We start from the raw sequence: 26,185 nt of genomic DNA on the forward strand, positions 1-26,185 counted from the left end.
TCTCACTATGTTCCTCAGGCTGGTCTCAAACTCCTGGCCTTAAGCGATCCTTCTGCTTCAGCCTCCCAGAGTGCTGGAATTAAAGGCATGAGCCACCATGACCGGCCTGATTCCTTAATAATATAATTAATATGATAATAGCTCCAATAACAAGATCACAACAGAGAAAGCTACATTTGCAACTAATGCTTCCTGAGGGTTTGCTGGGGCCAGGCCAAGACAACTGCTACACAAGCCTTGTCTATTAGGCAGGATTTAACAGAGAAAATGGAGATTCTGAAAGGCAGGGTCACAGAGGGTGGCAGGACCAGTCTGAACCTGGGCTTGGCTGATGACAAACCTTTCTAATCTTTTGGTGATGACTAATCTGGATTCCCTTCTCACCGCACCCCTCCCGACCAGACTGAGCAGCTTTCGTTCTCTGCCCTCTCCCTGGACTGACTTGTTGCCAAGTCTTTGCAGCATGGGCTGTGTCCCCTGCCTGGAACTCTCCTTTCATTTTTTTTTCTTCTTTTTTTTTTTTTTGGCCGGTTTTGTAGCTACTCAGGCTTTGGATGTCAACTCAGGAGTCACTTCTTCCAGGAAGCCCTCCCTGTCTCCATGCCCACTTGAGACTAGGTGAGGCTTCCAGTTACATGCTCTTAAAATGACTTATACTTTCTCATAGTACTCACTGCCAGTTGTAATCACATTGTCATCTAGTTCTGTCTCCCTGACCCCTTAATCCTGGCCAGCCCCAAGTCTCAGGTCTTGGCCCTCCTCCTGGTACTACTCATACCATAGGTTGCCTCCCCTACACAAAAGCTTAAATTCCCTCTCTAGACTACCAACACTCAAATTTCTATCTTCAGCCCAGACACCTGCCCTGACTCCAGACTCCTGCACCCTGCATCCTGTTTACCATCTTCATGGGAAAGGGTGGAGGATCTTAGGGGCGTTTCAGGCTTTACACATCCTAAACTGAGCTCCTGATCTTCCTCCTGGACTGGCTTCCTCCCCACCTTCCCCACCTAGGTCGTGGAAGCGCTGTCTAAGGCCAAACACCCCAGGGTCATCCTTAACCTCTCTCTTTCCTTCACACCCACTCCAACCTGTCAGCCAGTCTTACTGGCTTCACCTACAGAATCTAAACTCCTCCCCGCTCCACTACCCCCACCCTGGCCCAGCCTCCATCCCCTCTGGCCTGGACATCCCAGCAGCCTCCTCCTTGGTCTCCTGCTCTGTCCCTGCCCCCACAATCTGTTCCTCTCCTGCATCCAGAGGGAGCCTGGGAACACCTGAGTCAGGTCAGGGCTCTCCTGGCTCAGAGCCCTGCCCTGGCTGCACCTCTCTCCAGGTAAGAGTCAAAGTTCTCAAGGCAGCCACCAAATCCCTAGTGATCTGTCCTGTCACCTCTCTGCCCTCAGCTCCTCCTCCTTGTGAAAGTGAGAAGCAGTGCTGCTGGCAGCTTTACCTGGATGTTCCCAGCTAAACACAGACAAAATTCCATGCAGAGGCTCTGCAAGCACAGCAGTGTCCAACCACCCCCTCTCCTGGCACACGAGGCCACTACTCTATTACTGAGAACCTCTCTAGTTCCCCCTTAGTGCCTCAGGTCTACACATCTAGTGATACAGGGAAGGTCCTCTCAGATCTCTGACTGAGCCCCGCCCCTCCCCGTCCTGTGCCAACACTGCGGTTATCATTTATCTGTCACCCGCTGACATACCGTATATGTATCCAGAATTTTGTCTCCTTCACCAGCATGTAGCCCTCAAGGGCAGGGATTTCTGTCTGTCTCATTCACTGCTATGTACTCACTCCTAGCTATGTACCCAGTTCCTAGAACAGTGCTTGGCACACCATAAGTGCCAATAAATACTTATGGATGAATGAATGAAATGTTTTGTGTGTATTTTCTCATTGAATTTTCAGCACCATCGATAAGATAGTACAGCAAGCATTACTAATGCCTCCTGCGGTCTCCCAGACTCCTTTGAACTCAGGCATGTCATGTGACTTATTCTGACCAATAAAATGTGAGTGGAAGTGTTGGGTGTGTCACTTCCTTATAGAAGCATTTAAGAGCCACTGCAGAATGCTCTGTGCTCTACTGTCCCCTGCCCAGGCAACAGTACACAGGGAGCTGTGCAAGCACTGAGGTGCCACATGAAGGAAGCCAGCTGTATCACTGAGCCACGGCACAAGGACATCTGCCCTACATAGTGACCCAGACCCACAGCAGACTTTGTATGAGCAAGAAATAAATTTTGAGGTGTTAGTCCACTGAGCTCCCTTGTTTCCACAGTGTAACCCAGCCTATTCCGACTGATGCAGGTAGATGTTACCATCATGCCCACAAGGAAACCGGGGCCCAGAGAGGTAGGGTTCCTTGCCCAGAATCACACAGCTGGTAGGTGTCAAAATCAACATTTGAACCTAGGGAGGCTGGCTTTGTATAATAGCTCACACTTTTTTTTTTAAAGACACAGTCTCACTTTGTCTTCTGGGCTAGAGTGCAGTGGCGTCATGATAGCTTATTGTACCCTCAAAGTCTTGGGCTCAAGTGATCCTCCTGCCTCAGCCTCTCAAGCAGCTGGGACTATAGGCATACGCCACCACACCCAGCTAATTTTTCTTTTCTCTTTTCTTTTTCTTTTCTTTTGCAGAGACAGGATCTCGTTCTTGCTCAGGCTGGTCTCAAACTCCTGGCCTTAAGCAATCCTCCCATCTAGGCCTCTCAAAGTGCTATTGTTAGAGCCAGATTCCCTCGGCCCCGGGAACAGAATGACAGAGTCACTGAGGCTGTAAAAGGCAAAGGAGTTTATTGACTAGTTCGAACTAGGGTCCAAGCCCCGAGCACCAACGCAGTGGTCTCTTTCTATGGGCAGGGACCCCGCGCAGCGGGAGTACAGGTCTTTTATGTTTTCTTTTTTTTTTTTTTTTTAGCTCTTTATCGCAACCAAGCGTTAGGCAAGCCATCCTTGTATACAAAAGCGGACTTTGGCTATTAGCTATTAGCTATAAATTAAGCAAGCAGGCCTTGTATACAAAAGCGGACTTTGGCTATTAGCTATAAATTAAGCAAGCAGGCCTTGTATACAAAAGCGGACTTTGGCTATTAGCTATAAATTAAGCAAGCAGGCCTTGTATACAAAAGCGGACTTTGGCTATTAGCTATAAATTAAGCAAGCCATCGCAGAATTAACTAAAATGTTGTTTCAGTCCTGTTCTACATTTTCCCCCCTTTTCTTTGTTTATACGAGCACTCCTGCTCGTATTTGGTTTATGGGCCTCTTATGTCTTTCATTTCTAAGCTCTGGTACTGCTGTCGCAAAACCATTAATTGTACAGTGTTAACCCGTTCTTTTACAAAGGCAACCAGCCTATTTAGGATATATGGCCCGAGAGTGAGAATGAGCAGGATTACAATTAGGGGTCCTAGTATAGTGGAAAGCAAAGTAGTTAGCCAAGGGGAGCTATTGAACCATGACTCAAACCATCCTTCTCTTTGTTCGCGCTCACGCTTTCGCTTTGCTAGTCCCTCTCTGACTTTAGCCATAGTATCTCTAACTACTCCAGTGTGGTCAGCGTAAAAGCAGCACTCTTCTCCAAGGGCCGCACATAGCCCTCCTTGTTGGAGGAATACAAGGTCCAGTCCCCTCCGGTTTTGCAGCACCACCTCAGACAGTGAGCTTAGGGACTTTTCTAAAAGGGAGATGGATTTTTCAATTCTGGTTATGTCTTCATCTACGGCAGCCCTTAGATGGTCAAATCCTCTATGTTGCATGGCTAAGGCTGAGATGCCTGTCCCTGCTCCTATTACACCCAGGCCAAAAAGGGTAGCCACGGTTATTGCTGTAAGGGGCTCTCTCCTTTTTCTAGCTAACCTGGCTCTGCCTGTGCCCTTTGTCCATGCATCGTATACTATATCTTCTTGATGGTAAATAACCTTAGGGAATACTAACACCTGGACACAGAATTCCTTAGACTCATTAAACACAGACAGGCTAAGACATGGAGTCAGGCCTACTTCAGAACAGAGCCACCACCCATTGAGTGCTGGAACGATCCATTTTGTCTTTACAGTCCGGTTTACCAAAGGGTGGATTTTGGCACAGAACTGTGTATGAGTGGGGGTTACCTTTCCTATACAGATTCCACTCTTGGCAACTACCTGAAGTGTTAGCCCGGGGCCCTTGTGGTCCCATATGCAAGATCCAGGGGCTTCTTCCTCTGAGTAGTTGAAGGGAGCAGTTAATCCAACTGCTTCATAGAAAGGGGGTCTAATATCATAGCATAACCAGCAAGCTGCCGTAGCATTGGGGTCGGAGCGATTTAAAGCCCCATATGCCGCGATCAGCATTTTCCATAAAGGGTCTTGTGGCTCTTGCACTTTCCATAGAAGGTTCTTTGCTACCGGAGCCTGTGTTCTGGGGGCCACCTGAGTTGCCTCTGAAGGTATAAGTGGGGTGCTGGTGGGTTTCTGGGTTGTCGGGCACTGGGTATACTGTTTTTCTGTCAGCACCCTATTGGGCCCTACAGCGCCTTGGATGGGAGAGACCCGCAGCTTAATTTGTATTACAGTGCCTCGCCCCCCTTTGCTGTGATCATAGAGGGTGAATCCCCAATATAATCCCGTGACCCACCGTCTGTCCTTCTTTCCTTCCTCCGTAAACCTCACACGTACTAAGTTACAGTCAGAGGCATACCTGGTTCGTGAGCACGGCCGGACAAAAGACATTTCGATGAGAAGAGATTGGACCTGCCATTTCCACTCTCCATCATTGGTGGTCACACATCTCCAGGATGCACAGTAGAGGGACTCAATTCCCCCGCATGTGCGTCTCATTTCCCCTGTTCTAAATCCTGGACATACAAAAAACCCATTCCTACTTAACTCTATCCGGGCCTGGCGTCGAGTAAATTCGCCATCTTGGCGCCACACCATCCCCACCCCCGCGGTTCCTCCTATCCACCTGTTGTGCTTTGCAGGGTTATAGTCCACATCAATGCCCGGTAATTGTTCTAAGTTGAAATATAGGTCCGGCCACCAAGTGTTTAGTGGGGTCGTCCCTGAAGTCCTATTATAAACTTCATGGGTTTCCAAGTTAGTGATTTCCCAGGTGAGGTTATAAGGCACGTGGGGATTTGGATCAGTCACTAGCGTTCCCACAAGAGTCACAATTATAACAGTCACCACAAGCATCTTTGTTCCAGGCACTTCTATCACTGGGCCACACGAGTCAGTCTGGTCTTCAGGGGATTCTTTGGATCTGCTGAGGCCCTCCACTGATCTTGCTGCTGCTCCTGTTCACCCTCGCTGGCAGGTCTCACGTGAGAGTGGTGTATCCAGGTTGCCACACCATCAACCTTTAGGGCAGTGGGGGTGACAAGAATAATCTGAAAAGGTCCCTTCCACCTGGGCTCTAGGGTTTTGTTATTATGCCTTTTCACCCATATCCAGTCTCCCGGCTGGTAAAGGTGCCCAGTATCCTCTCTCTTCCCCTCTTGGGTTGTCTGGTAAAAAGCTCGGAGTGCAGGCCAAATCTGGCCCTGGACTCGCTGTAGAGCCTGTACAGCCTGTAGCACCTCTTTTGGGGCTTCAGGCGCAGCCCCAAAAGTTATTTTTGGCACTACTGGTGGAGGAGCACCATACACAATCTCAAAGGGGGTTAGGCCTAAATGATAGGGGGTGTTCCGCGCTCGGAACAGGGCGAAGGGAAGGAGGGTCACCCAGTCTCCGCCAGTCTCTAGGACCAATTTAGTCAAAGTCTCCTTCAGGGTTCTGTTCATTCTTTCTACCTGCCCTGAGCTCTGGGGATTATATGCACAATGTAATTTCCAATCTGTCCCCAGTGCCCGGGCTAGTCCCTGACTAACTTGACTTGTGAAGGCTGGTCCATTGTCAGACCCTATGCTCTCTGGCAGCCCATACCTGGGAACTATTTCTTCTAATATTTTCTTTGCCACTATTAAAGCAGTTTCTCCTTTAGTAGGAAAGGCTTCTACCCACCCTGAGAAGGTATCTACCATGACCAGTAAGTATTTGTACCCATATTTCCCTGGTCTTACCTCTGTAAAATCTATTTCCCAAAACAACCCAGGTTGCCTCCCCCGTTCCCTGGTACCTGCATGGGTCCCTCTGACCTTCCCCGGCTGCATAACCTGGCAGACACGGCAGTTTTTGACAATGTCCTCTGCCGTCTTCTCTTGTGATTTGAATCTGAGTCGTGCCGTGGCCAGCAGCTGTAACATCTTTTTTTTTTTTCCAAGATGCGTTGTCTGGTGCAAGTGCCCTAGTAGGTGATTCCCTAAGGCCTCAGGGACTATCAGGCGATGTTCTCCGTCTTGGAACCAGCCGTCCTTGTTCGGCATCGCCTGCAGCTTTTCTGTGGCCCACCTTATGTCCGTGCTGGAATAGTCCGGTTGGGGGGGCATCTTTCCTATCCCAGGGGGCGGCAAGCTTAGATGCAGAACATCGGTTAGTACCGGCCCTTCCGCAGCCCTTTTTGCCTCAATGTCCGCGGCCCGGTTGCCCCTGGCCTCAAGGGAGTCCCCCCTCTGGTGCCCCGGGGTATGGACTACAGCCACTGCCTTGGGTAGCAGGATGGCTTCCAGTAATTGGAGTATTTCCGATTTGTGCTTAATTTCCTTGCCTTCAGCTGTAATGAAGCCCCTTTCCCTATAGAGGGCTCCGTGTATATGCACTGTCCCGAAGGCATAGCGGCTGTCAGTATACACCGTCAGCCTCTTCCCCTGGGCCCGACGAAGGGCTTCTGTCAATGCAACCAGTTCGGCCTTCTGGGCCGAGGTCCCCTGTGGAAGGCGTGTGGCCCAGATAAGCCTGCCTTGCTCATCTACTATGGCCGCCCCTGCATACCTGTGTCCGTCCTGGACGAAGCTGCTCCCATCCGTGAACCAGATCAGGTCGCTGTTTGCGAGGGGGCGGTCTCGCAGATCACTCCGGGCCATCTGGGTCTCGGCCAGGATCTCAAGGCAGCTGTGTTCAGGCATTGTTGGCACCGGATCTGGCAGAAGCGTGGCTGGGTTCAGGATGGCAGGAGTCCGGAATCCGATGCGAGGGGCGTCTAACAGAAGCCCCTGGTAGTGAGTCAGCCTCGCGTTTGTGATCCATCGTCCCGGCGGCTGCTTCAAGATCCCCTCTATGGCGTGAGGGGTGGTGATGTGCAGACGCTGGCCCAGGGTGAGCTTGTCGGCATCTTTGACCAGCAAAGCAGTAGCTGCAATGATTCGCAGGCACGCAGGCCACCCTGCTGCCACCGGGTCTAGCTTTTTGGACAGGTACGCTACTGGCCGTTTCCAAGGTCCTAATGTCTGTGTAAGCACTCCCTTGGCTATTCCCTTTCTCTCATCTATAAACAGGTGGAACTCCTTTGTGAGGTCAGGGAGCGCCAAGGCCGGGGCCTCTAACATAGCTTTTTTTAGGGCCCGGAAGGCATCTTCCATTTGCATAGTCCATTCCCATTTCTGGCCCACTTTACAGCCTTCATATAAGGGCCGAGCTTTTTCTGCAAAACCTGGGATCCAGAGACGGCAGTACCCTACTGACCCCAGGAATTCTCGCACTTCTTGACATGAAGTTGGGGTGGGAATCCCTAACACAGTCTGTTTCATTGCCTCAGTCAGCCATCGCTGACCTCCTTTTATTTTATATCCTAGATAAGTGACTTCTTCTTTGCAGATCTGGGCCTTTTTAGCACTGGCCCGATATCCCCGTTCACTTAGCACCCTAAGCAGGTCCTTAGTGCCTTTCAAGCAGGTCTGTGGGGTTGGGGCAGCTAGTAGCAGATCATCTACATACTGCAGCAAAGTCACTTTTGGGTGGTTGGCACGGTATTCACCCAAATCATCATGAAGGGCCTCATTGAACAAGGTGGGTGAGTTCTTAAACCCTTGAGGCAGCCTTGTCCAGGTCAGTTGCCCCTGAATTCCCCTTTCCTCATCTTGCCATTCAAAGGCAAATATTTCCTGGCTGCGCGGGGCTACTGCCAAACTGAAGAAAGCATCCTTTAAATCCAGGACAGTGTACCAGGTTTGTGTCGGGGGAAGGGTGCTTAGCAGGGTATAAGGGTTGGGAACCGTAGGGTGGATGTCTAGGACCCGCGCGTTGACCTCCCTGAGGTCCTGCACAGGCCGATAATCTTTCCCACCCAGTTTCCTCACTGGCAACAACGGAGTGTTCCAAGCTGACTGGCACTTTCGGAGGATTCCAGCATCTAGAAGCCTTCGAATGTGGGGCATTATGCCCATCTTGGCCTCCTGGGGCATAGGATATTGCCTGACCCGGGCTGGTTCAGCTCCTGGTTTCAGTTCAATATAGAGAGGCGGCCGATGCTTTGCCCATCCTGCTCCCCCTGTCTCAGCCCAGGCTTCAGGAAACTCATGAAGCCAGTAGCTCATTTCCCCTTCCTGATTGACCTTCATGGGCTGATACAGTCGGTACTCGTCTGCCTGAGCCAAGGTCAAGATTTGAGTAACCCGGGGGCTACTGATAAGATTGCCTTTATTATCAGTTATTATTATTCCTTCTTCTTCAAAGTAGATACGGGCCTTTAATTTTGTGAGTATGTCCCTTCCTAATAATGGGGTGGGGCATTCTGGAATGACCATAAAAGCATGACTCACTTGCCCCGAGCTCAAATCTAACTTTCGTTGAGTGGTCCATTGGTAGGGCTTAATTCCAGTCGCCCCCTGTACCCAGCTAGTCTTATTGGATAGTTTTCCAGTAGTTTTGGTAATCACCGAGTATTCTGCCCCTGTGTCCACCAGGAAGCTAACTGGGTTCCCCTCCACTTGCAAAGTTACCCTGGGCTCGGGGAGGGGCACCGAACCCCGTCTTCCCTATTCACTATCTTCTCCTTGCCCTGCTAGTAAGACTCTCTTAGGCGATGCTCTGCTCCCTGGGCCCCCTTTTTTCTTGGGACATTCTCTAGCCCAATGTCCATGCTCCTTGCAGTGGGCGCACTGATCCTTGCCTATTCTTTCCCTCCAGGGTCGTTCTTTGCCATCTGCCCCTGACTGTCCCCTTCCCATGGCTGCAAGTAGGATCTTAGCCATCTCCTTATTTGCCTTACGTGCCTCACCAGCCTGGAACTTCCTATCTTCCTGTCTCATTCTTTCTAACTTTTCTTCTGGCGTCTCCCTATAGTTATAGACTTTTTCCGCCACTTCCAGCAGGTCTTTCAAAGTTTTCTCACTCAGCCTTTCTATTTTTTGCACTTTACGCCTAATGTCCGGGGCTGCCTGGTTAACAAAAGCCATCATTACTGCCGCCTTGCTCTCTTCTGCAGTGGGATCTATGGGAGTGTACTGTCTGAAAGCCTCCATAATCCTTTCTAGATAAGCCGCTGGACTGTCCTCGGGCCCCTGCCGAACATCCCCTACCTTAGCCAAATTGGTCGGCTTCCGTGCCGCCGCCCGGAGACCGGCCATCAGAGTCTGGCGGTAGACCCGGAGACGCTCCCTACCTTCAGCCTCATTGTAGTCCCAGGGCGGCCGTTCAAGGGGAAAGGTCTGGTCGATGACCCGAGGGTTGACAGTGGGCCTGCCGTCCTCTCCAGGAACTAACTTTCGAGCCTCCCCCTGGATTCGCTCCCTCTCCTCCGTGGTAAAGAGAACCTTAAGTAACTGTTGGCAGTCGTCCCATGTGGGCTGATGAGTGAAAAGGACAGAATCTAAAAGGTTAATTAGATCTCTCGGATTATCAGAGAAATTTGCATTTTGAGATTTCCAATTATAAAGATCACTGGTGGAGAAGGGCCAGTACTGATGCGCCTGCTCCCCATCCACTCCTGGGGGTCCCACGGCCCTCAAGGGAAGCGCCCTCACTGGTTCAAGATCTGGAGTTTGTCCAGTCCGTTGTCTAGTGCCGTACGCCGGCCCCCCCGTCGGAGGCCCCGTCTTCCCCTGGGCCGCAGGAGCCGCAGGAGCCGCCTGGGCCCCCTGGGCCACCCTGGGATCATAAGGTGGGGGTGTATGCCACTCTAGGTCTATTAAATCTGGATATAGATTAGAGTCTGGCAGCACAGGTGACCCTGTGGGCTGAGGATCCTGCACCCCACTCTTCTTTATCTCTTTGGTAACCAGGGCTTGTGTCCTCTTCCTTGATGCTGGCAGGAGGGCCCTTAGCCAAGGTGGCGGATCCTGGACCAAGTCTTGCCAGACTATAATATAGGGGGCTTGGTCCAGATGACCGTGATGACCAAAGACTATCCCTTTTATTTTTCCAATAAGCTCAGCATCAAATGTTCCTTCCTGTGGCCATCCTACCCCGAAGGCTGGCCACTCTGCCTCACACAAAGTGATAAATTTATTTTTCTTTATATCCAAGGAAAGACTGTGTGCCCTTTCCTTAACATTTTTGAAATGATCAATGAGGATAGACAGAGGCGTTGTCTGAGTCTGACCCATGCTCACAAGGGTATCAGGGGAGGGAGTTCTTTCAGGTGTCCGCCTGGCTGCGTCCCTCGCGGGAACTTAGGCGCGTCTTGGCTAAGGTGTACCCGTATAAAGCCCGGGCCCGGTCACTCCTTTTTAGGGGAGTGAATCACCGTTATGCCGTACGACGTCGCCACAGAAACGCAGGTTAGGACCCACTCAGATTCCGTAGCCGTAGCCGTGGAACCTCATACAGTCACACTTCATTCACTCAGTCAGACAGACAGACTTTACCTCTTAGAAGGGAGGGTCGATCCGGAGCCACGCTAGGACTCCCACTACGACCCAGTAGAAGAATGTAAATGCACACTTCTGTGGAGTACTCCAAGACTGGGGTGTTACAGTGTATAGACCGACACCAAACACCAGGGCTAGTGAACAGAGGAGGAAGAGCTGCACCCAGAATACTGCACCTTCCAAGACCAGGCGCGTCATAGAAGCGAAAAACACAGACGAGACGACAAAGTAACGACAACGGGGGAACAAACAAAGACAGAATGACAAACAGCGGCCCCGGACTTATCCCCGCTCGGGGTGCCTCCCGCAACACACAACTTAGCCGGCTACCGTTTGGATTCCTCGTCAAACGGATCCACCTGGTTTCGCCTTTCCAAACACCGTTTCCATCAAGTGGCCCCGGACTTATCTCCCCTCTCGGGAGTGCCTCCCACTGACTGCCGAGTGGCCCCGGACTCATCTCCCCTCTCGGGAGTGCCTCCCACTGACTGCCGAGTGGCCCCGGACTTATCTCCCCTCTCGGGAGTGCCTCCCACTGACTGCCGAGTGGCCCCGGACTTATCTCCCCTCTCGGGAGTGCCTCCCACTGACTGCCGAGTGGCCCCGGACTCATCTCCCCTCTCGGGAGTGCCTCCCACTGACTGCCGAGTGGCCCCGGACTTATCTCCCCTCTCGGGAGTGCCTCCCACTGACTGCCGAGTGGCCCCGGACTTACCTCCCCTCTCGGGAGTGCCTCCCACTGACTGGAAACCAAAAAAAAAGCAAAACCAACCGTGGGGGTGACGGACGTCTCCTGTCACTCCCGACCAGCGACCCACCAGCGCGTCCGCCTAAGTCTTCTGCCGGTCTCTTTCCAGGGCCCAATCACCTACACCGTACGGATTTCAAGAGTTCCAACTCCTCCTCGGATCCGGATTCTGTTCCGGGGGATTTGGGATCCCGGACGAGCCCCCAAAATGTTAGAGCCAGATTCCCTCGGCCCCGGGAACAGAATGACAGAGTCACTGAGGCTGTAAAAGGCAAAGGAGTTTATTGACTAGTTCGAACTAGGGTCCAAGCCCCGAGCACCAACGCAGTGGTCTCTTTCTATGGGCAGGGACCCCGCGCAGCGGGAGTACAGGTCTTTTATGTTTTCTTTTTTTTTTTTTTTTTAGCTCTTTATCGCAACCAAGCGTTAGGCAAGCCATCCTTGTATACAAAAGCGGACTTTGGCTATTAGCTATTAGCTATAAATTAAGCAAGCAGGCCTTGTATACAAAAGCGGACTTTGGCTATTAGCTATAAATTAAGCAAGCAGGCCTTGTATACAAAAGCGGACTTTGGCTATTAGCTATAAATTAAGCAAGCCATCGCAGAATTAACTAAAATGTTGTTTCAGTCCTGTTCTACACTATGATTACAGATGTGAGCCACCATGCCTGACCTGTAGCTCACACTTTCAATACTCACAATTTGCTGCCTCAACGACATTAATGTTATAGTGGTTCCAATTACTAAATTCCCAATAGTCATAACTAACCTTGCTAATGCCACTTGCGGGCTCAGTGGGACCAGGTTGGGTGACTGCGTGGTGGGCATGGCTTGCCAAGGCCTCTATAACCCTCCGGAAAAGGAACTAACAGGAGAGGAAGTGGATGTTCAGAGAATGGAGTCATTTGCCCGAGGCCACATAGTGGATGGGAGACCGAGTCTGAACCTAAGCATGGCTGATGCCAAACTGTTGTGTGATGACTAATCCAGATACCTGTTCCTTTCCGGCCCTCCCTTCAGCAGGTCTGAGCCACTTCTGTTCCCTCTGCTCTCACCAGGCTCCCTTACTGCTGGGCTCTTGCATGGGCTGTGACTCTGCAAAATCACCTCTCCTACGATTGTTGCTTTGGAGTTAATCACCTGAACAAAATTCCTTGCTTGGCCAAACTTTAGTCAGGCTTCTGAATCTTCTGCTAGGCCCATCTGTGCACTTCCTTGTAAAATCCAGTTTTAGCAAAAAACCTGCTAAGTCAGTTTAGTAAGAACCCCCATCATCGATATCTGATCATCTTTGATATCTGGTCAGGTTCATCATCCTCCACCATACCCCAGGTGATGTCTGGTCACCCTGGCAAGAATCCCATTAGGTCGGTGTAGACAGAATCCCCCTTACCTGATGTTTCCTCTTAGTAATTTTCCATCCGCTGATTCCCACTCTGTGCCTCGGCTATAAATTCCCACTACCCCATGCTGTATTTCGAGGAGTTGAGCTCAATCTCTCTCCCTCACTGCAAGACCTCATCTGCCATCCTAAATAAAGCTGGCCTTACCATGTTTTCACAAGTGTCATTGAATGATGTTTTTTCTTTAACAGAATCCAACATTAGTTTTTATATCACAAAAAGAGAGATAACCAGATGGTATGTACTTCCTGATGGAAGAACTCAACACCACTCATGAAGTATATTTACCCCTAAAATGAACCTGAATCTGACCCAGCCTTTGGATCTACCAGTTTGCAGAACACAAAGAGGACAGAAGAACACCAAGGGGTGCAAAAAGCCAAGTAAGACTGTGGGAAATCCCACAGGAAAAGCGAGCGAGCGAGCGAGAGAGAGAGAGAGAGAGAGAGAGAGAGAGAGAGAGAGAGAGAGAAAGAGCGCGCGCGTGCGCGCACACGCGAGCAGGGGAGTTGTAGAATGAGAGACTTAAGAGAGATAGCACTCAAATGCAGTGCATGGACCCTGTTTGGATTCTGCTTTGAGGAAACCAACAGTAAAAAGACATTTATGGGCCGGGAGCGGTGGCTCATGCCTGTAATCCTAGCACTCTGGGAGGCCGAGGCGGGAGGATCACTCAAGGTGAAGAGTTTGAGACCAGCCTGAGCAAGAGCGAGACCCCCGTCTCCACGAAAAATAGAAAGAAATTATCTGGACAACTAAAAATACACATAGAAAAAATTAGCCGGGAATGGTGGCTCATGCTTGTAGTCCCAGCTACTTGGGAGGCTGAGGCAGAAGGATTGCTTGAGCCCAGGAGTTTGAAGTTGCTGTGAGCTAGGCTGATGCCAAGGCACTCTGCCCTGGGCAACAGAGTGAGACTCTGTCTCAAAAAAAAAAAAAAAAAAAAGACATTTATGAAACTGAAGACTTTTGAATACTGGCCATATATTAGATAATATTTAAAAATCATTGCAATTTTTTAAGGCACGATGGAGACCTCTTTATCTTTTTTTTTTTTTTTTGAGACAGAGTCTCACTCTGTTGCCTGGGCTAGAGTGCCCTGGCGTCAGCCTAGCTCACAGCAACCTCAAACTCCTGGGCTAAAGAAATCCTACTGCCTCAGCCTCCTGAGTAGCTGGGACTACAGGCATGCGCCACCATGCCCGGCTAATTTTTTCTATATATTTTTAGTTGTCCAGCTAATTTCTTTCTATTTTTTTTAGTAGAGACGGGGTCCTGCTCTTGCTCCGGCTGGTCTCGAATTCCTGAGCTTAGAACTCCTGAGCTCAAAGGATCCTCCAGCCTCAGCCTCCCAGAGTGCTAGGATCAAGGTATGAGCCACGGCGCCCGGCGGAGACCTCTTATCTTTTAGAGATATGTACAAAAACATTTCCGGATGACATGATATGTTGCCTGAAATTTGCTTTTAAATTAACAGAGGAGGTGGAATAAATAAAACAAGATAGGCCATATGTTGACAAGTACCAAAACTGGGTGCTGGGTACTTGGGAGATCCTTATACTGTTCTAATTTTAAATTCCCTTCATAAGTTAAAAAACAAAAAATAAAAAGCCTGACTGTGAAGAAGAGAGAAAAACAAAGGGAGAAAGGGAGTTTTGTTTCTTTTCTTGTTTTTTTTTTTTTTTTTGGAGACAGAAACACTTTGTGCCTTGACCGGACTTAGGAGCGGACCAGGAGTCCGGGTAAGTGACCGGTTGAGACGCAGGAAAGTAGGAGGGCAGGAGAACAACCGAGCCGGCTCCGGCCACAGAGATCAACCGCCTCCTTCCACTGTGGCCAGAAAGCCAGATCCGGCGCCGCCGCCAGGACGCTGGGCCCCGCCCGCTGGTTAAGCTCAGGCGACCTCCGCTGGCTGCCCGCGCCTGCGCAGCACCGCCCTTCGAGGCGCGCGGAACCAAATCCCTACGCCCCACAACGCCCCGCGCAGCCGGGCACGGGCAAGAAGTCGGCTTCCTTACTGGAGCAAGGTGAGGCTGCATTTCCCGGTCGCTCGGCTTGCCGGGAAATGCAGTTTGCGTGCCGGAGTGGCGCCGCCGCCCATGCTCTGGAGAGACTGCGCGCCCCATAATGCACCGCGCGCGCGGCATCTGAACGGCGCGCTGCTGCCCCCTCGTGGCAGATGAGCGGTTATTGCCGCGGCTAGGAATCCCCTGGGAATCCCCTCCTGACCCCAGATTTTGGCTGGGAAAGGTGGCTCAGTTCCAGGACAAAGGCTGCATTCAGCGTTAAGTTTGTGTTTAGCACAGGGATCAGATTTCCGAACAGCATGAATCGCCAAAGGGATTACTTCAGGCCTAGAAAGCCCAGTCCCCTTTTTTTTCAGGCCATTCCTGTCATCCATCTACACTGACCTGAAGATTTATGAAACCAAGCAAGGTTCCCCTGTGCTTTCATAAAGGTTAAGTTCATGGCCATCATCCTCCCCCGCAAAGAAGGGAGGGTGGTGGATCGTGTGGGTCAGGCATGGGCTGTAGTTGGGGGCAGGAGAATTTAACGAGTATGGAGGAAGGAAATCCACAGCCTCTTCCTGCTGCTTCCCTGAGATTATGAATCTGGTGACCAGTAGAAGGTGGTCAATGGTGAAGCCACCAAAATACATGGTCCTTTTTCGTAGCAATGGCTGGGATGTAGCTGCCAGCTCAGGAGTATATTTCAAAGCCCGCTGCATGAGTAAATGAGTGCACAGGTGAAATGTGTAGATACTTCCGGGACAGGTTTTTAAAGAACGGTGAACCTTCTCCACACCATCTCCTCCCTTTTGCCAGTGAAATGCCGATAATTTTGAGCCCCCAGAAATGATGGAGCCACACAAGGTAAGAGTGTGGGTGTGTGAACAACCACATTGAGGTTTGCTGCCAATCAATGAGAACACCTGCATGGGACTGTGTGTGCGTGTGTGTGTGTGTGTGGTGGGGTGTTGTTGCTGCGGCTGCTGTTATGCCAGCACATCCACCACCGTCCCCTTCTTCTCTGGGCTGCCTGATAAGAGTAAAATTTAAGCACCAGGTCATTCAGTCTGTAAAGTGAGTTTCTAAACCCTAATTATAGTCCAGGCTTTCATATAGCAGGTATAGGTTTCCTATTTAGAAATTAGCATGATTCCTTCTATTGTCATCAAAAATTTAAACATTTTTCCACATTCTTACAGATAGCTTCTACCATGGTGACAACTGGAAGGTGTTAACTAAAAAAACAAAAAACGAGGTTAATACTTTGGAAAAAAGAGAGCTTTATTTCTCGTGATGGGTTTTCAGCTCGCAGTGGCCATTCTCATGGGCTGGGAAACATGGCTTCGCTGGCAAGCCAGGAACACGTGGTTTTCCAGGGAGAGACAAAAGGAAAAGGATTTTATACTGTGTGTGTGTGTGTGTGTGTGTGTGTGTGGCTAAATACACATATTTAGCAAGCTACAGAAGTCATGGATATTTATGAAAACATGCACATGTGTCACAGTGCTTTACATCTGCTATCCTGTCATGGCTGAGAACTCAGTTTTAAGGTTTTTCTGGGATCCTCTTAGCCAATACAGGGTCTGTTCAGTTAGTGGGGTGCTTAGGATTTTATTTTTAGTTTGTGAAGGCATTAAAGCATACCCTGAGAGTTTGCAATTTGGCAGGCCTTCATGCACAGTCACTGTCACCCTCACCTGGAGCTCACAGGTATGATTTTGATGGTCAGTGTGTCTGTTGGGGGGGCACATGATCATCTCCTCACCCCTTCTTTTGGCCTCATATTGAGGTGCACTCTGAGGCTAGGTTTTAAAGTGAGTCTCAGTGCGGATGCATTAGCTGAGCTAATTCTGCTGAGCTCTCTGGCTGAGCTTAGGTTGGTAGGTGCTACTTGGAAAGCTGGGAAACACCTCCTCTGGCTCTCCTCATTCTGACAACTCCTTGACATTGAAGAGGCCCAAGCCTTGGGGTCCTTTTGTAAAGTAACCATTTTTGGTGTTTTGCTTTGTTTTGTTTTTGTAAAACAGGGTCTCACCATGTTGCCCAGGCTAGTCTTGAACTCCCGGCCTCCAGTGATTCTCCCGCCTCAGCCTCTTAAAGTGTGGGCTTACAGGTGTCAGCCAGCATGCTGGGCCATTTTTTTTTTAATAGACTTTATTTATTTGTGTGTGTGCACATGTGTAGGTATATACCCATCCCTTGCAGGTGTTTGATATCAATGTTTCCTGTGTATGGCTCTCCCTTGGGTGTGAGAAGCTTCCTGCACTGTTTCTGCACGTGACCCCTCATGAGTCACAGCACCTCTGTGTTTTGGGTGTGTTCCAGGTTTGCGAGGTTGAGTCCAGGTGTGTGGGGCGTTCTGTATAACTGAGCGTGTCCCTGTACTTTGTAGTGGGCAGCAGAGCATGTACACATCAGGCTGTGTGTGGATGGAAGCGTCTTCCCCACCCCTCAGCTCTCAGGCAGTTCAGCCTCATTCTGTTCACTGTGGTTGTTCCTGCTGCTGCTTCCTGCTTCTCTAGAAGTTATAACTGAATAATTGCAACAATTAAGCAGGGTCCCCTAAATAGTTATCCTACCAGAAATGAGGGATTATTATTCCAGGAGCTAATGAGGGGTTATTATTGCACACGCAGGCACATGCATGGTGCGATTCAGAATGCACAGGCTGCACACACACACGTCACGTACATGAGGGCACAGTGTTCTTTGCCAGACTCTGAAATGCTATGAGGAATGGCTTCGTGCTACTTCTGAAATCTTTTGATTTCTTTCTTCTTAAAAGAGAAATATATATATATATTTTAAATAAACACTTCATTCCATAAAACAGAGTTAAGTGTTCCCTCTTCTAAAAAATATTAAGTGAACAGTTAAGGTCCCCCACCCATAGGGACTGTGGCGAGACTACTTGTTGACCCTCCATATCCCTTCTCCCCTGCTTCTATAGTACAGCAACTTCCACTATTTTTCTGGGAACATGGCTGCCCCAGACTCCTTTGCAGCTGCGTGTGTCCACGTGACAAAATTCTGGCCAGCGATATAGGAATAAGTTTTGAGGCACACATCTTTCTCTTAAAGGCAAAGGTATCCCTTCCCCTTCCCTTGTTCCTGGTGGCTACAGTAGATGAGGTGGGACTCGTGAGAGATGCGAGAGCCACAACATGTAAGGAGATATAGAGTAAAGCTCCCGACATGGAAGGGTCACCACGTGAGCCCTCAGTGATCACGAGACTTGACATGAGAGGGAAATAAACTTTCATCTTCCTGTGCCACGATTATTGTGGGCCTCTTTGTTATAGCAGCAGAGCATTATGTTAACTAATAAAGGACAAAGAACAGCTGCGTGTGGTGGTGCGCCTGTAGTCCCAGCCACTCAGGAGGCTGAGGCTAAAGCATTACTTGAGGCCCGGAGTTCGAGACCAGCCTGGGCCACAGAGGGAGACCCCGTCTCTTTAAAAAAAAATGATAAAGAACAATCTCACAGGCTTCCAGCCACCAGCTCAGGGTCAAAGCCTCACCAAGTCTAACCTCTACTTTGTCCATGTCCCCACCTCATCCTCATTTACCCAGCCTCCCCCAAACCCTCCCCAAAATCATTGAGTCCTCCAAACACTTCCCAGGTTTCTGGGGAATTTAATGCAGGAGTCACAAAAATCAATGGCAGGGGAAAGGTGAATAAAATTAAAATGAGGTCAGGGGAAGAGGGCCATGGGCACACGTAAGGAGGGGCAATAAGTGGCTGAGTTAGGAGCTGGAGCAGGTGGATTCCTTGGGTGTCACATCTCATCCAATCCGTAGTCCTCCTCTGGGAAGTCCCCAACCGTCACAACTGATGGCTTGACGAAAGCGCCGTACTTGGTCTGGCATTCGAAGTAGCGTTTCCCATTTACACTGCAGGGCATGATGGGGAAGGCAGTGGTCAGAGGACTCCAATGTGGCTCCCACTCGGGATACTAGTATGGCCAGGCCCACCCAGCAGCGCGCATGGACTTCCACACATACGCGCACACACACACACGGACAGATACACACAAATGCCTGAGTGGGACCACTTGTTACCTGCCATCATTTTTCCCCAATGGCTCGTCATAGCGGACGCCAATCCAGTAGCCAGGCTTGAAATCTGTGAGTCCTGCCCAGGGGAGAAATTCCAGTGAAACATCCCGAAGACACAGCACACCCCAGATTAGTGCCTTCCCATCGAGTGGAAAGTCTGTTCTGCTAGAAACCACTCCTTGCTACCTCCACTGCTACACCCAGGACCACCTCCATCTCCTGCCCAGACGGGTATGGTAGCCCTGGCATGGGTCTCCCTGCTCCTACCCCTGCCCCTTGTCCACTCAGCATCCCCAGCTAGAGAGAGGCCTTCATAAAAATCTAAGGGGGATGGCACTGCTGCCTCGCCAAGAGAGAGGCCCCAGAGGAAACCAAATCTGCCAACAGTTTGACCCTGGACTTCCTGCCTCCAGAACTGTGAGAAATAATTTTCTGTTGTGTAAGCCACCCAGAGAGTGATACTTTGTTAGGGCAGTCCTAGCAAACTAATTCACAACTCAACAACAAAAGACAAACATCCCAATTCAAAAATGGGCAAAGGAATATACAAAGAGTTGAACTCAACAGCAAAAATATAAATAATTTCATTAGAAAGTAGACAAAGGACATGGACATTTCTCAAAAGAAGAAATACAAATAGCCAATGGGTATGTGAAAAAATGCTCAACGTCACTAATCATCAGGAAGATCTAAATCAAAGCCACAATGAGATATTATCTCCCCCCAATTAGAACGGCTATTATTAAAAAGGCCAGGCACAGTAGCTCATGCCTGTAATCCCAATACTTTGAGAAGCTGAGGCAGGAGGATTGCTTGAGGCCAGGAGTTTGAGGCCAGCCTGGGTAACACTGTGAGACCTCATCTCTACCAGAAATTTAAAAATTAGCTAGGCATGGTGGTGCACATCTGTAGTCCTAGCTACTTGGGAGGCTTAGGGAGGAGGATCACTCGAGCTCAGGTGTTCGAGGCTGCAATGAGCTATGATCATACCACTGCACTCCAACCTGGGCAACAGAGTGAGATTCTTTCTCTAAAGTAAATGAAATCCTATTACTGGGTATCTAGCCAAGAGAAAAGAAATCAGTATATCAAAGGGATACCTGCATTGCCATGTTTATTACAGCACTATTCACAACAGCAAAGATATGAAATCAACCCATGTCCACGAACAGATGAATGCATAAAGAAAATGTGATATAGATTACATAATGGAATATTATTCGGCCATAAAAAAGAATGAAATCCTGTCATTTGCAGCAAGTGGATGAAAGCGGAGATCATTATGTTAAGTGACATAAGCCAAACACAAAAGAGAAATATCAAATATTCTCACTCATATGTGGGTGCTATAAAAGTTGACTTTGTGGAAGTGGGGAGTGGAATGACAGACACCCAAGACTGGGAAGGGTGTGTGGGTGGGCGGGGGTGGGGAAGAATTAAGAGAGGTTGGTTAACACATTAACTACCATTAGAGTTGTATTTAACTCACTCTAGTTTTGATCCCAGAGCCACATGAAGCATATATAAAATCTCACTTATTGATGTTTTTATTGTTACAATTAATATTGACAATTTAATTCTAAAAATATGGATTAAATGAATAGAAGTCAATAAATTTTGTTGTTCTATTTATGTTTACCTTTAAATTACACTCAACATTTTTATTCTATTTTCATAATAAAACACTGTGGCCCCAAGGAAAGGTTTCTGATTTTTTCTGTGTGGCAGTCAAGGTGTTAATGGATACAGTCATGCAGTTAGACAGAATAAGTTCTCATGTTTGACAGCAGAGTAGGGTGAGTATAGTTAAAAACAATGTATTATATACTTCAAAATAGCTGAAAGAGAGGACTTGAAATATACCCAACACATGGAAAGGATAAACACTCGGGTGGCGACACCCCGTATACCCTGACTTGATCATTACGCATTCTGTGCATGTAACAAAATTTCACACGTACCCCATAAATGCCTACAAATGTTGTGTCAATAAAAAAATTTTTTAAAACATGGGCAAAGGATCTGAACAGACATTTCTCCGAAGATACATAAATGACCAATAAGCACACAAAAAGATGCTGAACATCATAAGTCATCAAAGAAATGCAAATCAAAACCATCATGATGTTCTACCTCACACCCATTAGAATGACTGTCATTAAAGACAGATAATAAGAAGCGTTGGGGGGGACGTGAGAAACTGGGACGCTTGTACGTCGCTGGTAGGAGCGTTAAATAGCGCAGCCGCTGTAGAAGACAGTACGGCGGCTCCTCAAAAGGTGGAGCACAGAGTTGTGCCACCCACTGATTCCACTCCTAGGTACAGAGAAATGAAAACGTGTCCACACAAAAACTTACACAGGAATGTTCACAGTGGCATTATTTATAATAGCCAAAAAAGCAGAAATGACCCAAATGTCCAGCAACTGCTGAATGAATAAATAAAATGTGATATATCAACACAACGCCGTGTTATTTGGTGGCATGAAGAACTGACACACACACAACATGGGCGAACCCAGAAAACATTAGTTACGTGAAAGCAGCCTGGCACAAAAGGCCACATAGTGTATTTATATAAAATAGGCAAATGTATAGAGACAGAACGTAAATTCGTGGTTCCCTAGGACTAGGGGAGTTGGGGTTTCAGAAATGGAGAGCAGCTGCTAATGGTTATAGGGTTTCTTTTTGGGGTGATGAGAATGTTCTAAAATTGGCTGTGGTGAAGGTAGCACAGTTCTGTGAATATACTGAAAACTAATGAATTGTACACTTTAATGGCGGGGTTGTATGGTATGTGAATTACATCTCAGTAAAGCTGACCTTTTTTAAAAATATCCTCACTGCTGTCCACTGTGGCCCTGCCCTGCCCATGCCCCGCCTGCCTGCCGCCAGCCAGGCTGAGCTCCCGGGCCCGTGCAAACATGCCACCTTGCTCCTGCTCCCGGCCCGGGCACGCACTACTCCCTGCGGTGGGACACTCTTCCCCACTCCTACCCGGCCGACCGCTCCCCTTCCTTCAGATGGCCCCACACCCACGACAGTGTGTGCTCCGGGCTCACGCCGCCCTGCTCACCCTGGGGCTCGCAGCTCTGACTGCTGTGCCCTGTGCTTCTGCCACCAGTCCCGACCCCTCTGGCCTCTGCTTCCTCCCTCACCCTGCCAGATCACTCTGCTTGTGCGTCCCACCTCCCCACGACAGACACCCTGGGCTGTCACTGCCAGCTGGTGAATCTGCCTCCCCCATGGGACCAGGAGTTCCTTGTGGGCCAGGCCCCCAGCAGTGCCCACGTCAGGGCACAGCATAAGGTCTCAGCGACTCTGCTGAACGAACGGTGTCCCTCTCAGCACTGGAACCCAGGGATCCGGGACCCTGCGGGCCACATACCTACATACATGACGGTGCCCCGGCGAGGGGACTGTCCAGGCGCCCGCACCTCACAGCGGCTGCCCACGGAGATGGCACTGGCTTGGGCCTTCTCCTCAGCCAGGCGCTGGGCGGCCTCGGCCTCCTGCTGCGCCCGCTCCTCTTCATTGTATCGGCCAAGCTTGCTGCGCTTCAGGAAGGAGCGAACCGTGTCTGTTGGCAGACGGGGGACCGGGTCAGCTGTGGGCTCTGGGGCTGCGCCTCTGGCCTGATGAGATAACGTTCCACCCACAAAGGGCCCACATTCACACAGAAACTCCTACTCTAGCTGTCAAAGGGCTGTCACTCAAGCCCCCAAGTCTCCCACCACAGCCTCTGCCTTTCCCCAGGACTTTTGCGCGACCCCATCTTCTCATGTGTCCCTTCAGGCTCACTTTCGTCTTCATCTGGCCCCTGAAACCCCTCTCATCTCCCAGCCTCCATTCTGCTTTTTTTTTTGGGGGGGGGGGCAGAGTCTCACTCTGTTGTCCTAGCTAGAGTGCAATGGTGTCATTATAGCTCACCGGGGACTCAAAGCGATCCTCCTGTCTCAGGCCCCTGGGTAGCTGGGACTACAGGTGCATGCCACTGCACTCAACTAAGGTTTCTATTTTTAGTAGAGACAGGGTCTTGCTCTCGCTCAGGCTGGTCTCGAACTCCTGACCTCAAGTGATCCTCCCGCCTCAGCCTCCCAGAGTGCTAGGATTACAGGTGGTGTGAGCCATGGTGCCCAGCCCACCCTCCATTCTGATCTGTCCCCAGGTGCCTGCACTAACTGCCACACTGCCCTGTCTGCTCCATATTCCACACTTTGTCTGCCCCAGCACATCCTGCATCTGACCCTGACCACTGCCCCAAACACCCAGCCCCCCCACCTCTCCCACAAGCCCCCTCTGCTTTCCCAGGCCCCCCATCTCACTGCCCATACCCCCTCACAACTCCCAGCCCCCCGTTCCCACTGCATGCCCCACCTGTCCCCACCCCCAGCCTCACCCAGCCCCCTCCATCCTTCCAAGCCCTCTGCCCCACTGCCCACACCACCAACCTCCCTGCATGGCCCTGTCTATCCTGCCTGCTCCCCCCCTCCACATTCCCATTGGCCCCCGTGTGTCCCATCCATCTCCACGTGCCCATACCTTGCCTCTGGTCGTAGGCTTCTTGTGAGATCTTGTATTTCTCCACCCTGGCCACGTCCTCATACTCCCCAAGGCGGGCACCACTGTGGTCAATGACCTGTGGTGAGGGGAGGGAGGTCAGTGCGGATCAGGGTCTAGCCCGGGAGGCCTGGGACGCTGGGGCGCAGCTGCACATTGGATGTTCTGTAGACCTAAGTCTCTCCCTTCTCGAAGAAGACACATTCCTCTACCCTAACCTTTACTGTAGCCTTTTCTCCTCTCCTGAGCCCAGCAGAAGTGACAGGAGTAGGTATCTACACTGGCCATCTCCTCTTCCTCACCCCTTCCCAAGCTCGTGGAGTGCAGGCTGCCTCTGCCCCCAAAAGTCCCCTACATGCTGGCATCAACATCACTGATGGCCCTGAAGTCAGTGAACCCAACTGGCAGTGCTCAGGCCTTGCTCACAGCCCTCTGGGCAGTGCATCTCTTCTCTCTGGGCCTCTGGGACCCCACGAAGCTGGCCTCAACCTTCAGACCCCAGAGCAGCTCTTCCTATACTATCCCTGGCACCTCCTCCAGGAAGTTCTCCCAAACCTTACTGATGAGTCACATACCCATATGCCAGTATAAAGTCTCCCAGCTCCGTGATCTCCTGGCTCTCATCTCCATCGACCCTTCACATTTGGTTCTTTGATCATTTAGCTAACAGCTATCTCACATACTGGACAGAGCTAAAACAGGGACCTTCTCACATGTGCCTCACAACTGTATCACAACACAGATGTTCAATGAACAGTTAATGAATAAATGAAAGGAAAAAAGAACCAGTTCTCTGGGCACACTGACTTCTGGAGTCCTGCAGACTGAGATCAAAACTCCAGTGACAGTTCATCCTTGAGAAAGTAAATTCCATCCTAAAACTAAGTTTTCTCTTCTGCAAAATGGGGATAATTATACTACCTTCCCAGTCTTGCTTTACGGATTTGACTCATCATTCAACACTAATTCCCTGAATATCCTCTCTGTTCTAGACATTGTTCCAGGTGCTGGGGACACAGCAGTGAACTGGACTGAGAAAAATTTCTGCCCTCGTGGCACCCTAATGGGGGGGACAAACAATAAGTAAAACAGACCAAGCAGAAAAATCCAGAGTATGTCAGAGGGTGGTAAGAGCTAAGGATAAAAATCTAAAATAGAGCAAAAAAGGGAAAAGGCATAAGCATGAAGCTGAAATTTTATACTGAGGCCAGTGAACGCTTCACTAGGAAGGTGACACTTTAAGTAAAGACTGGAGGGGAGGGGTGAGTTATGCAGGCATATGCAAAAAGAACCACAGAGTATATGCAAAGGCCCTGAGGTGGAGCTCACCTGGGATGTGTAAGGTGCAATGTGGTTGGTACAGACTAAGTGAAGTGGTGGGAGCATCAGGATAGAAACAAGGATGTGAGCTGATGCACACAGTGGTCCCCTGAGCTCTGGCTTCTCTCAACCTGTCCAGCCTCATCACTCACCGTGACCCACCTCATGCTCTAGGTCTATATACTACTCTTCCCTCCACCTGGCATGCCCTTCTCACCTATTCTCCTATGTCACCCTTCCTTCATCTTTCAGATCTCAGCTCAGACATCCCTTCCTCCAGGAAGCCTTCTCTGATTCTTCCAGGTGGAGTCAGACACCTCTTCAGGGTACCCCCAGTCCCGTGAGCTTTCTGCATCCCAGCACAGACCACGCTGGGCTGTCACTATCTAGTGGTGGGTCTGCCTCTCACCACGCTGGGCTGGGGGCTCCGAGAAGGTAGAGCCTATCTCGGGTATCACACAGAGAAAGGCACTGCAAGTATTTGTTGAGTAAATAAATGAATGGGGGTGGGGGTCGCAGGCCTCACGTGGATGCGGCAGCCATCATCTACAGGGTAGGAGCCCAGCAGCGCATCCTCCTGATCCAGCTTGCTGTAGAACTTGTCGTCAGCACCATACAGCTCCAGTTCCATGCAGGAAGCAGGGCTGCCCACCACCAGCTCCAGTTTACACTGCGTGGAGGGGGCACGGTTAGGAGAAAGGCTGCCAGGGCCCCCCGCCCTCTGTCCCGAGACTCCGCCCCTTGTATCAATAACCATCACCCCATACCCGGCTCCTCCAAAAGACCCACCGCTCAGGACACACCGGGCCCCGCCCCTCGGCCCCCCTGCTCTTGCTCTCGCTCTCTGGATCATCTGATTTTTCCTTGGCCCCACCCCACTATCTGGAATCCCAGGTTCTCTCTGGACCCGTCCCACCGCGACCCCATCCCCCGTCCCCGCACCCGCGGATCATCTCTGGATCCGCCCCTCGCTCTCTGGCCTCTCCCTGCGTTCACGTCTTTGCCCCGCCCCTCCGGGCCCCGCCCCCACGGCCACACCTTGAACTCAGCGATGGTGAGGCTGCGACTGTACCGCTTCTCGGAGCGGAAGCTGTTGAGGGAGCTGCTGATGAAAATAGTCACCGTGGGCGCCGTCACCCCCGTCACCTCCATATCGCCGCACCCTGCCGGGGCCTGCAGCCCGGTCCTGCCGCCTCACACCGGCTCCGCAGCCGCCGCCGCCGCTTCTGGGATATCAGCCCCGCCCCTGCTCCGGACCTGACCAATCCACGCTCTCCTGCAACGAGGGCCCGCCAATCGCAGCCGTCGCTCCGCCGCCCCCAGGAAGAGAGCGCTCCAGTATTCCTGGGAGGGCCCAGCCAATCCAGAGAGTCCTCCAGGGTTCTCAGTCCTTCCAATAGTGGCCGA

At 50.5% G+C, this 26,185-nt stretch overlaps 1 protein-coding gene across 3 annotated transcripts; it reads right to left on the minus strand.

Annotated features, from left to right (window-relative positions):
• Positions 1–18,458: 18,458 nt before the first annotated feature.
• TBCB (tubulin folding cofactor B) lies at positions 18,459–26,178 on the minus strand. 3 transcript variants are annotated; one of them, XM_045532244.1, is made up of 6 exons: positions 25,817–26,178; positions 25,305–25,448; positions 23,441–23,537; positions 22,287–22,478; positions 18,902–18,974; positions 18,459–18,733 (listed from the first exon to the last, which is right to left on the minus strand). In XM_045532244.1, exons 1-6 carry the CDS (start codon positions 25,928–25,930, stop codon positions 18,619–18,621), a joined length of 735 nt encoding a protein of 244 aa, XP_045388200.1. In that variant the 5' UTR covers positions 25,931–26,178; the 3' UTR covers positions 18,459–18,618. The 3 variants fall into 3 exon arrangements, with proteins under 3 accessions (XP_045388200.1, XP_045388202.1, XP_045388201.1); XM_045532246.1 differs by lacking the exon at positions 25,817–26,178 and adding an exon at positions 25,721–25,738; XM_045532245.1 differs by lacking the exon at positions 25,817–26,178 and adding an exon at positions 25,568–25,664.
• Between the last annotated feature and the right edge of the window lie 7 nt (positions 26,179–26,185).

Source organism: Lemur catta, chromosome 19 (assembly GCF_020740605.2).
Source record: "Lemur catta isolate mLemCat1 chromosome 19, mLemCat1.pri, whole genome shotgun sequence".
NCBI classification, from domain to species: Eukaryota; Metazoa; Chordata; class Mammalia; order Primates; family Lemuridae; genus Lemur; species Lemur catta.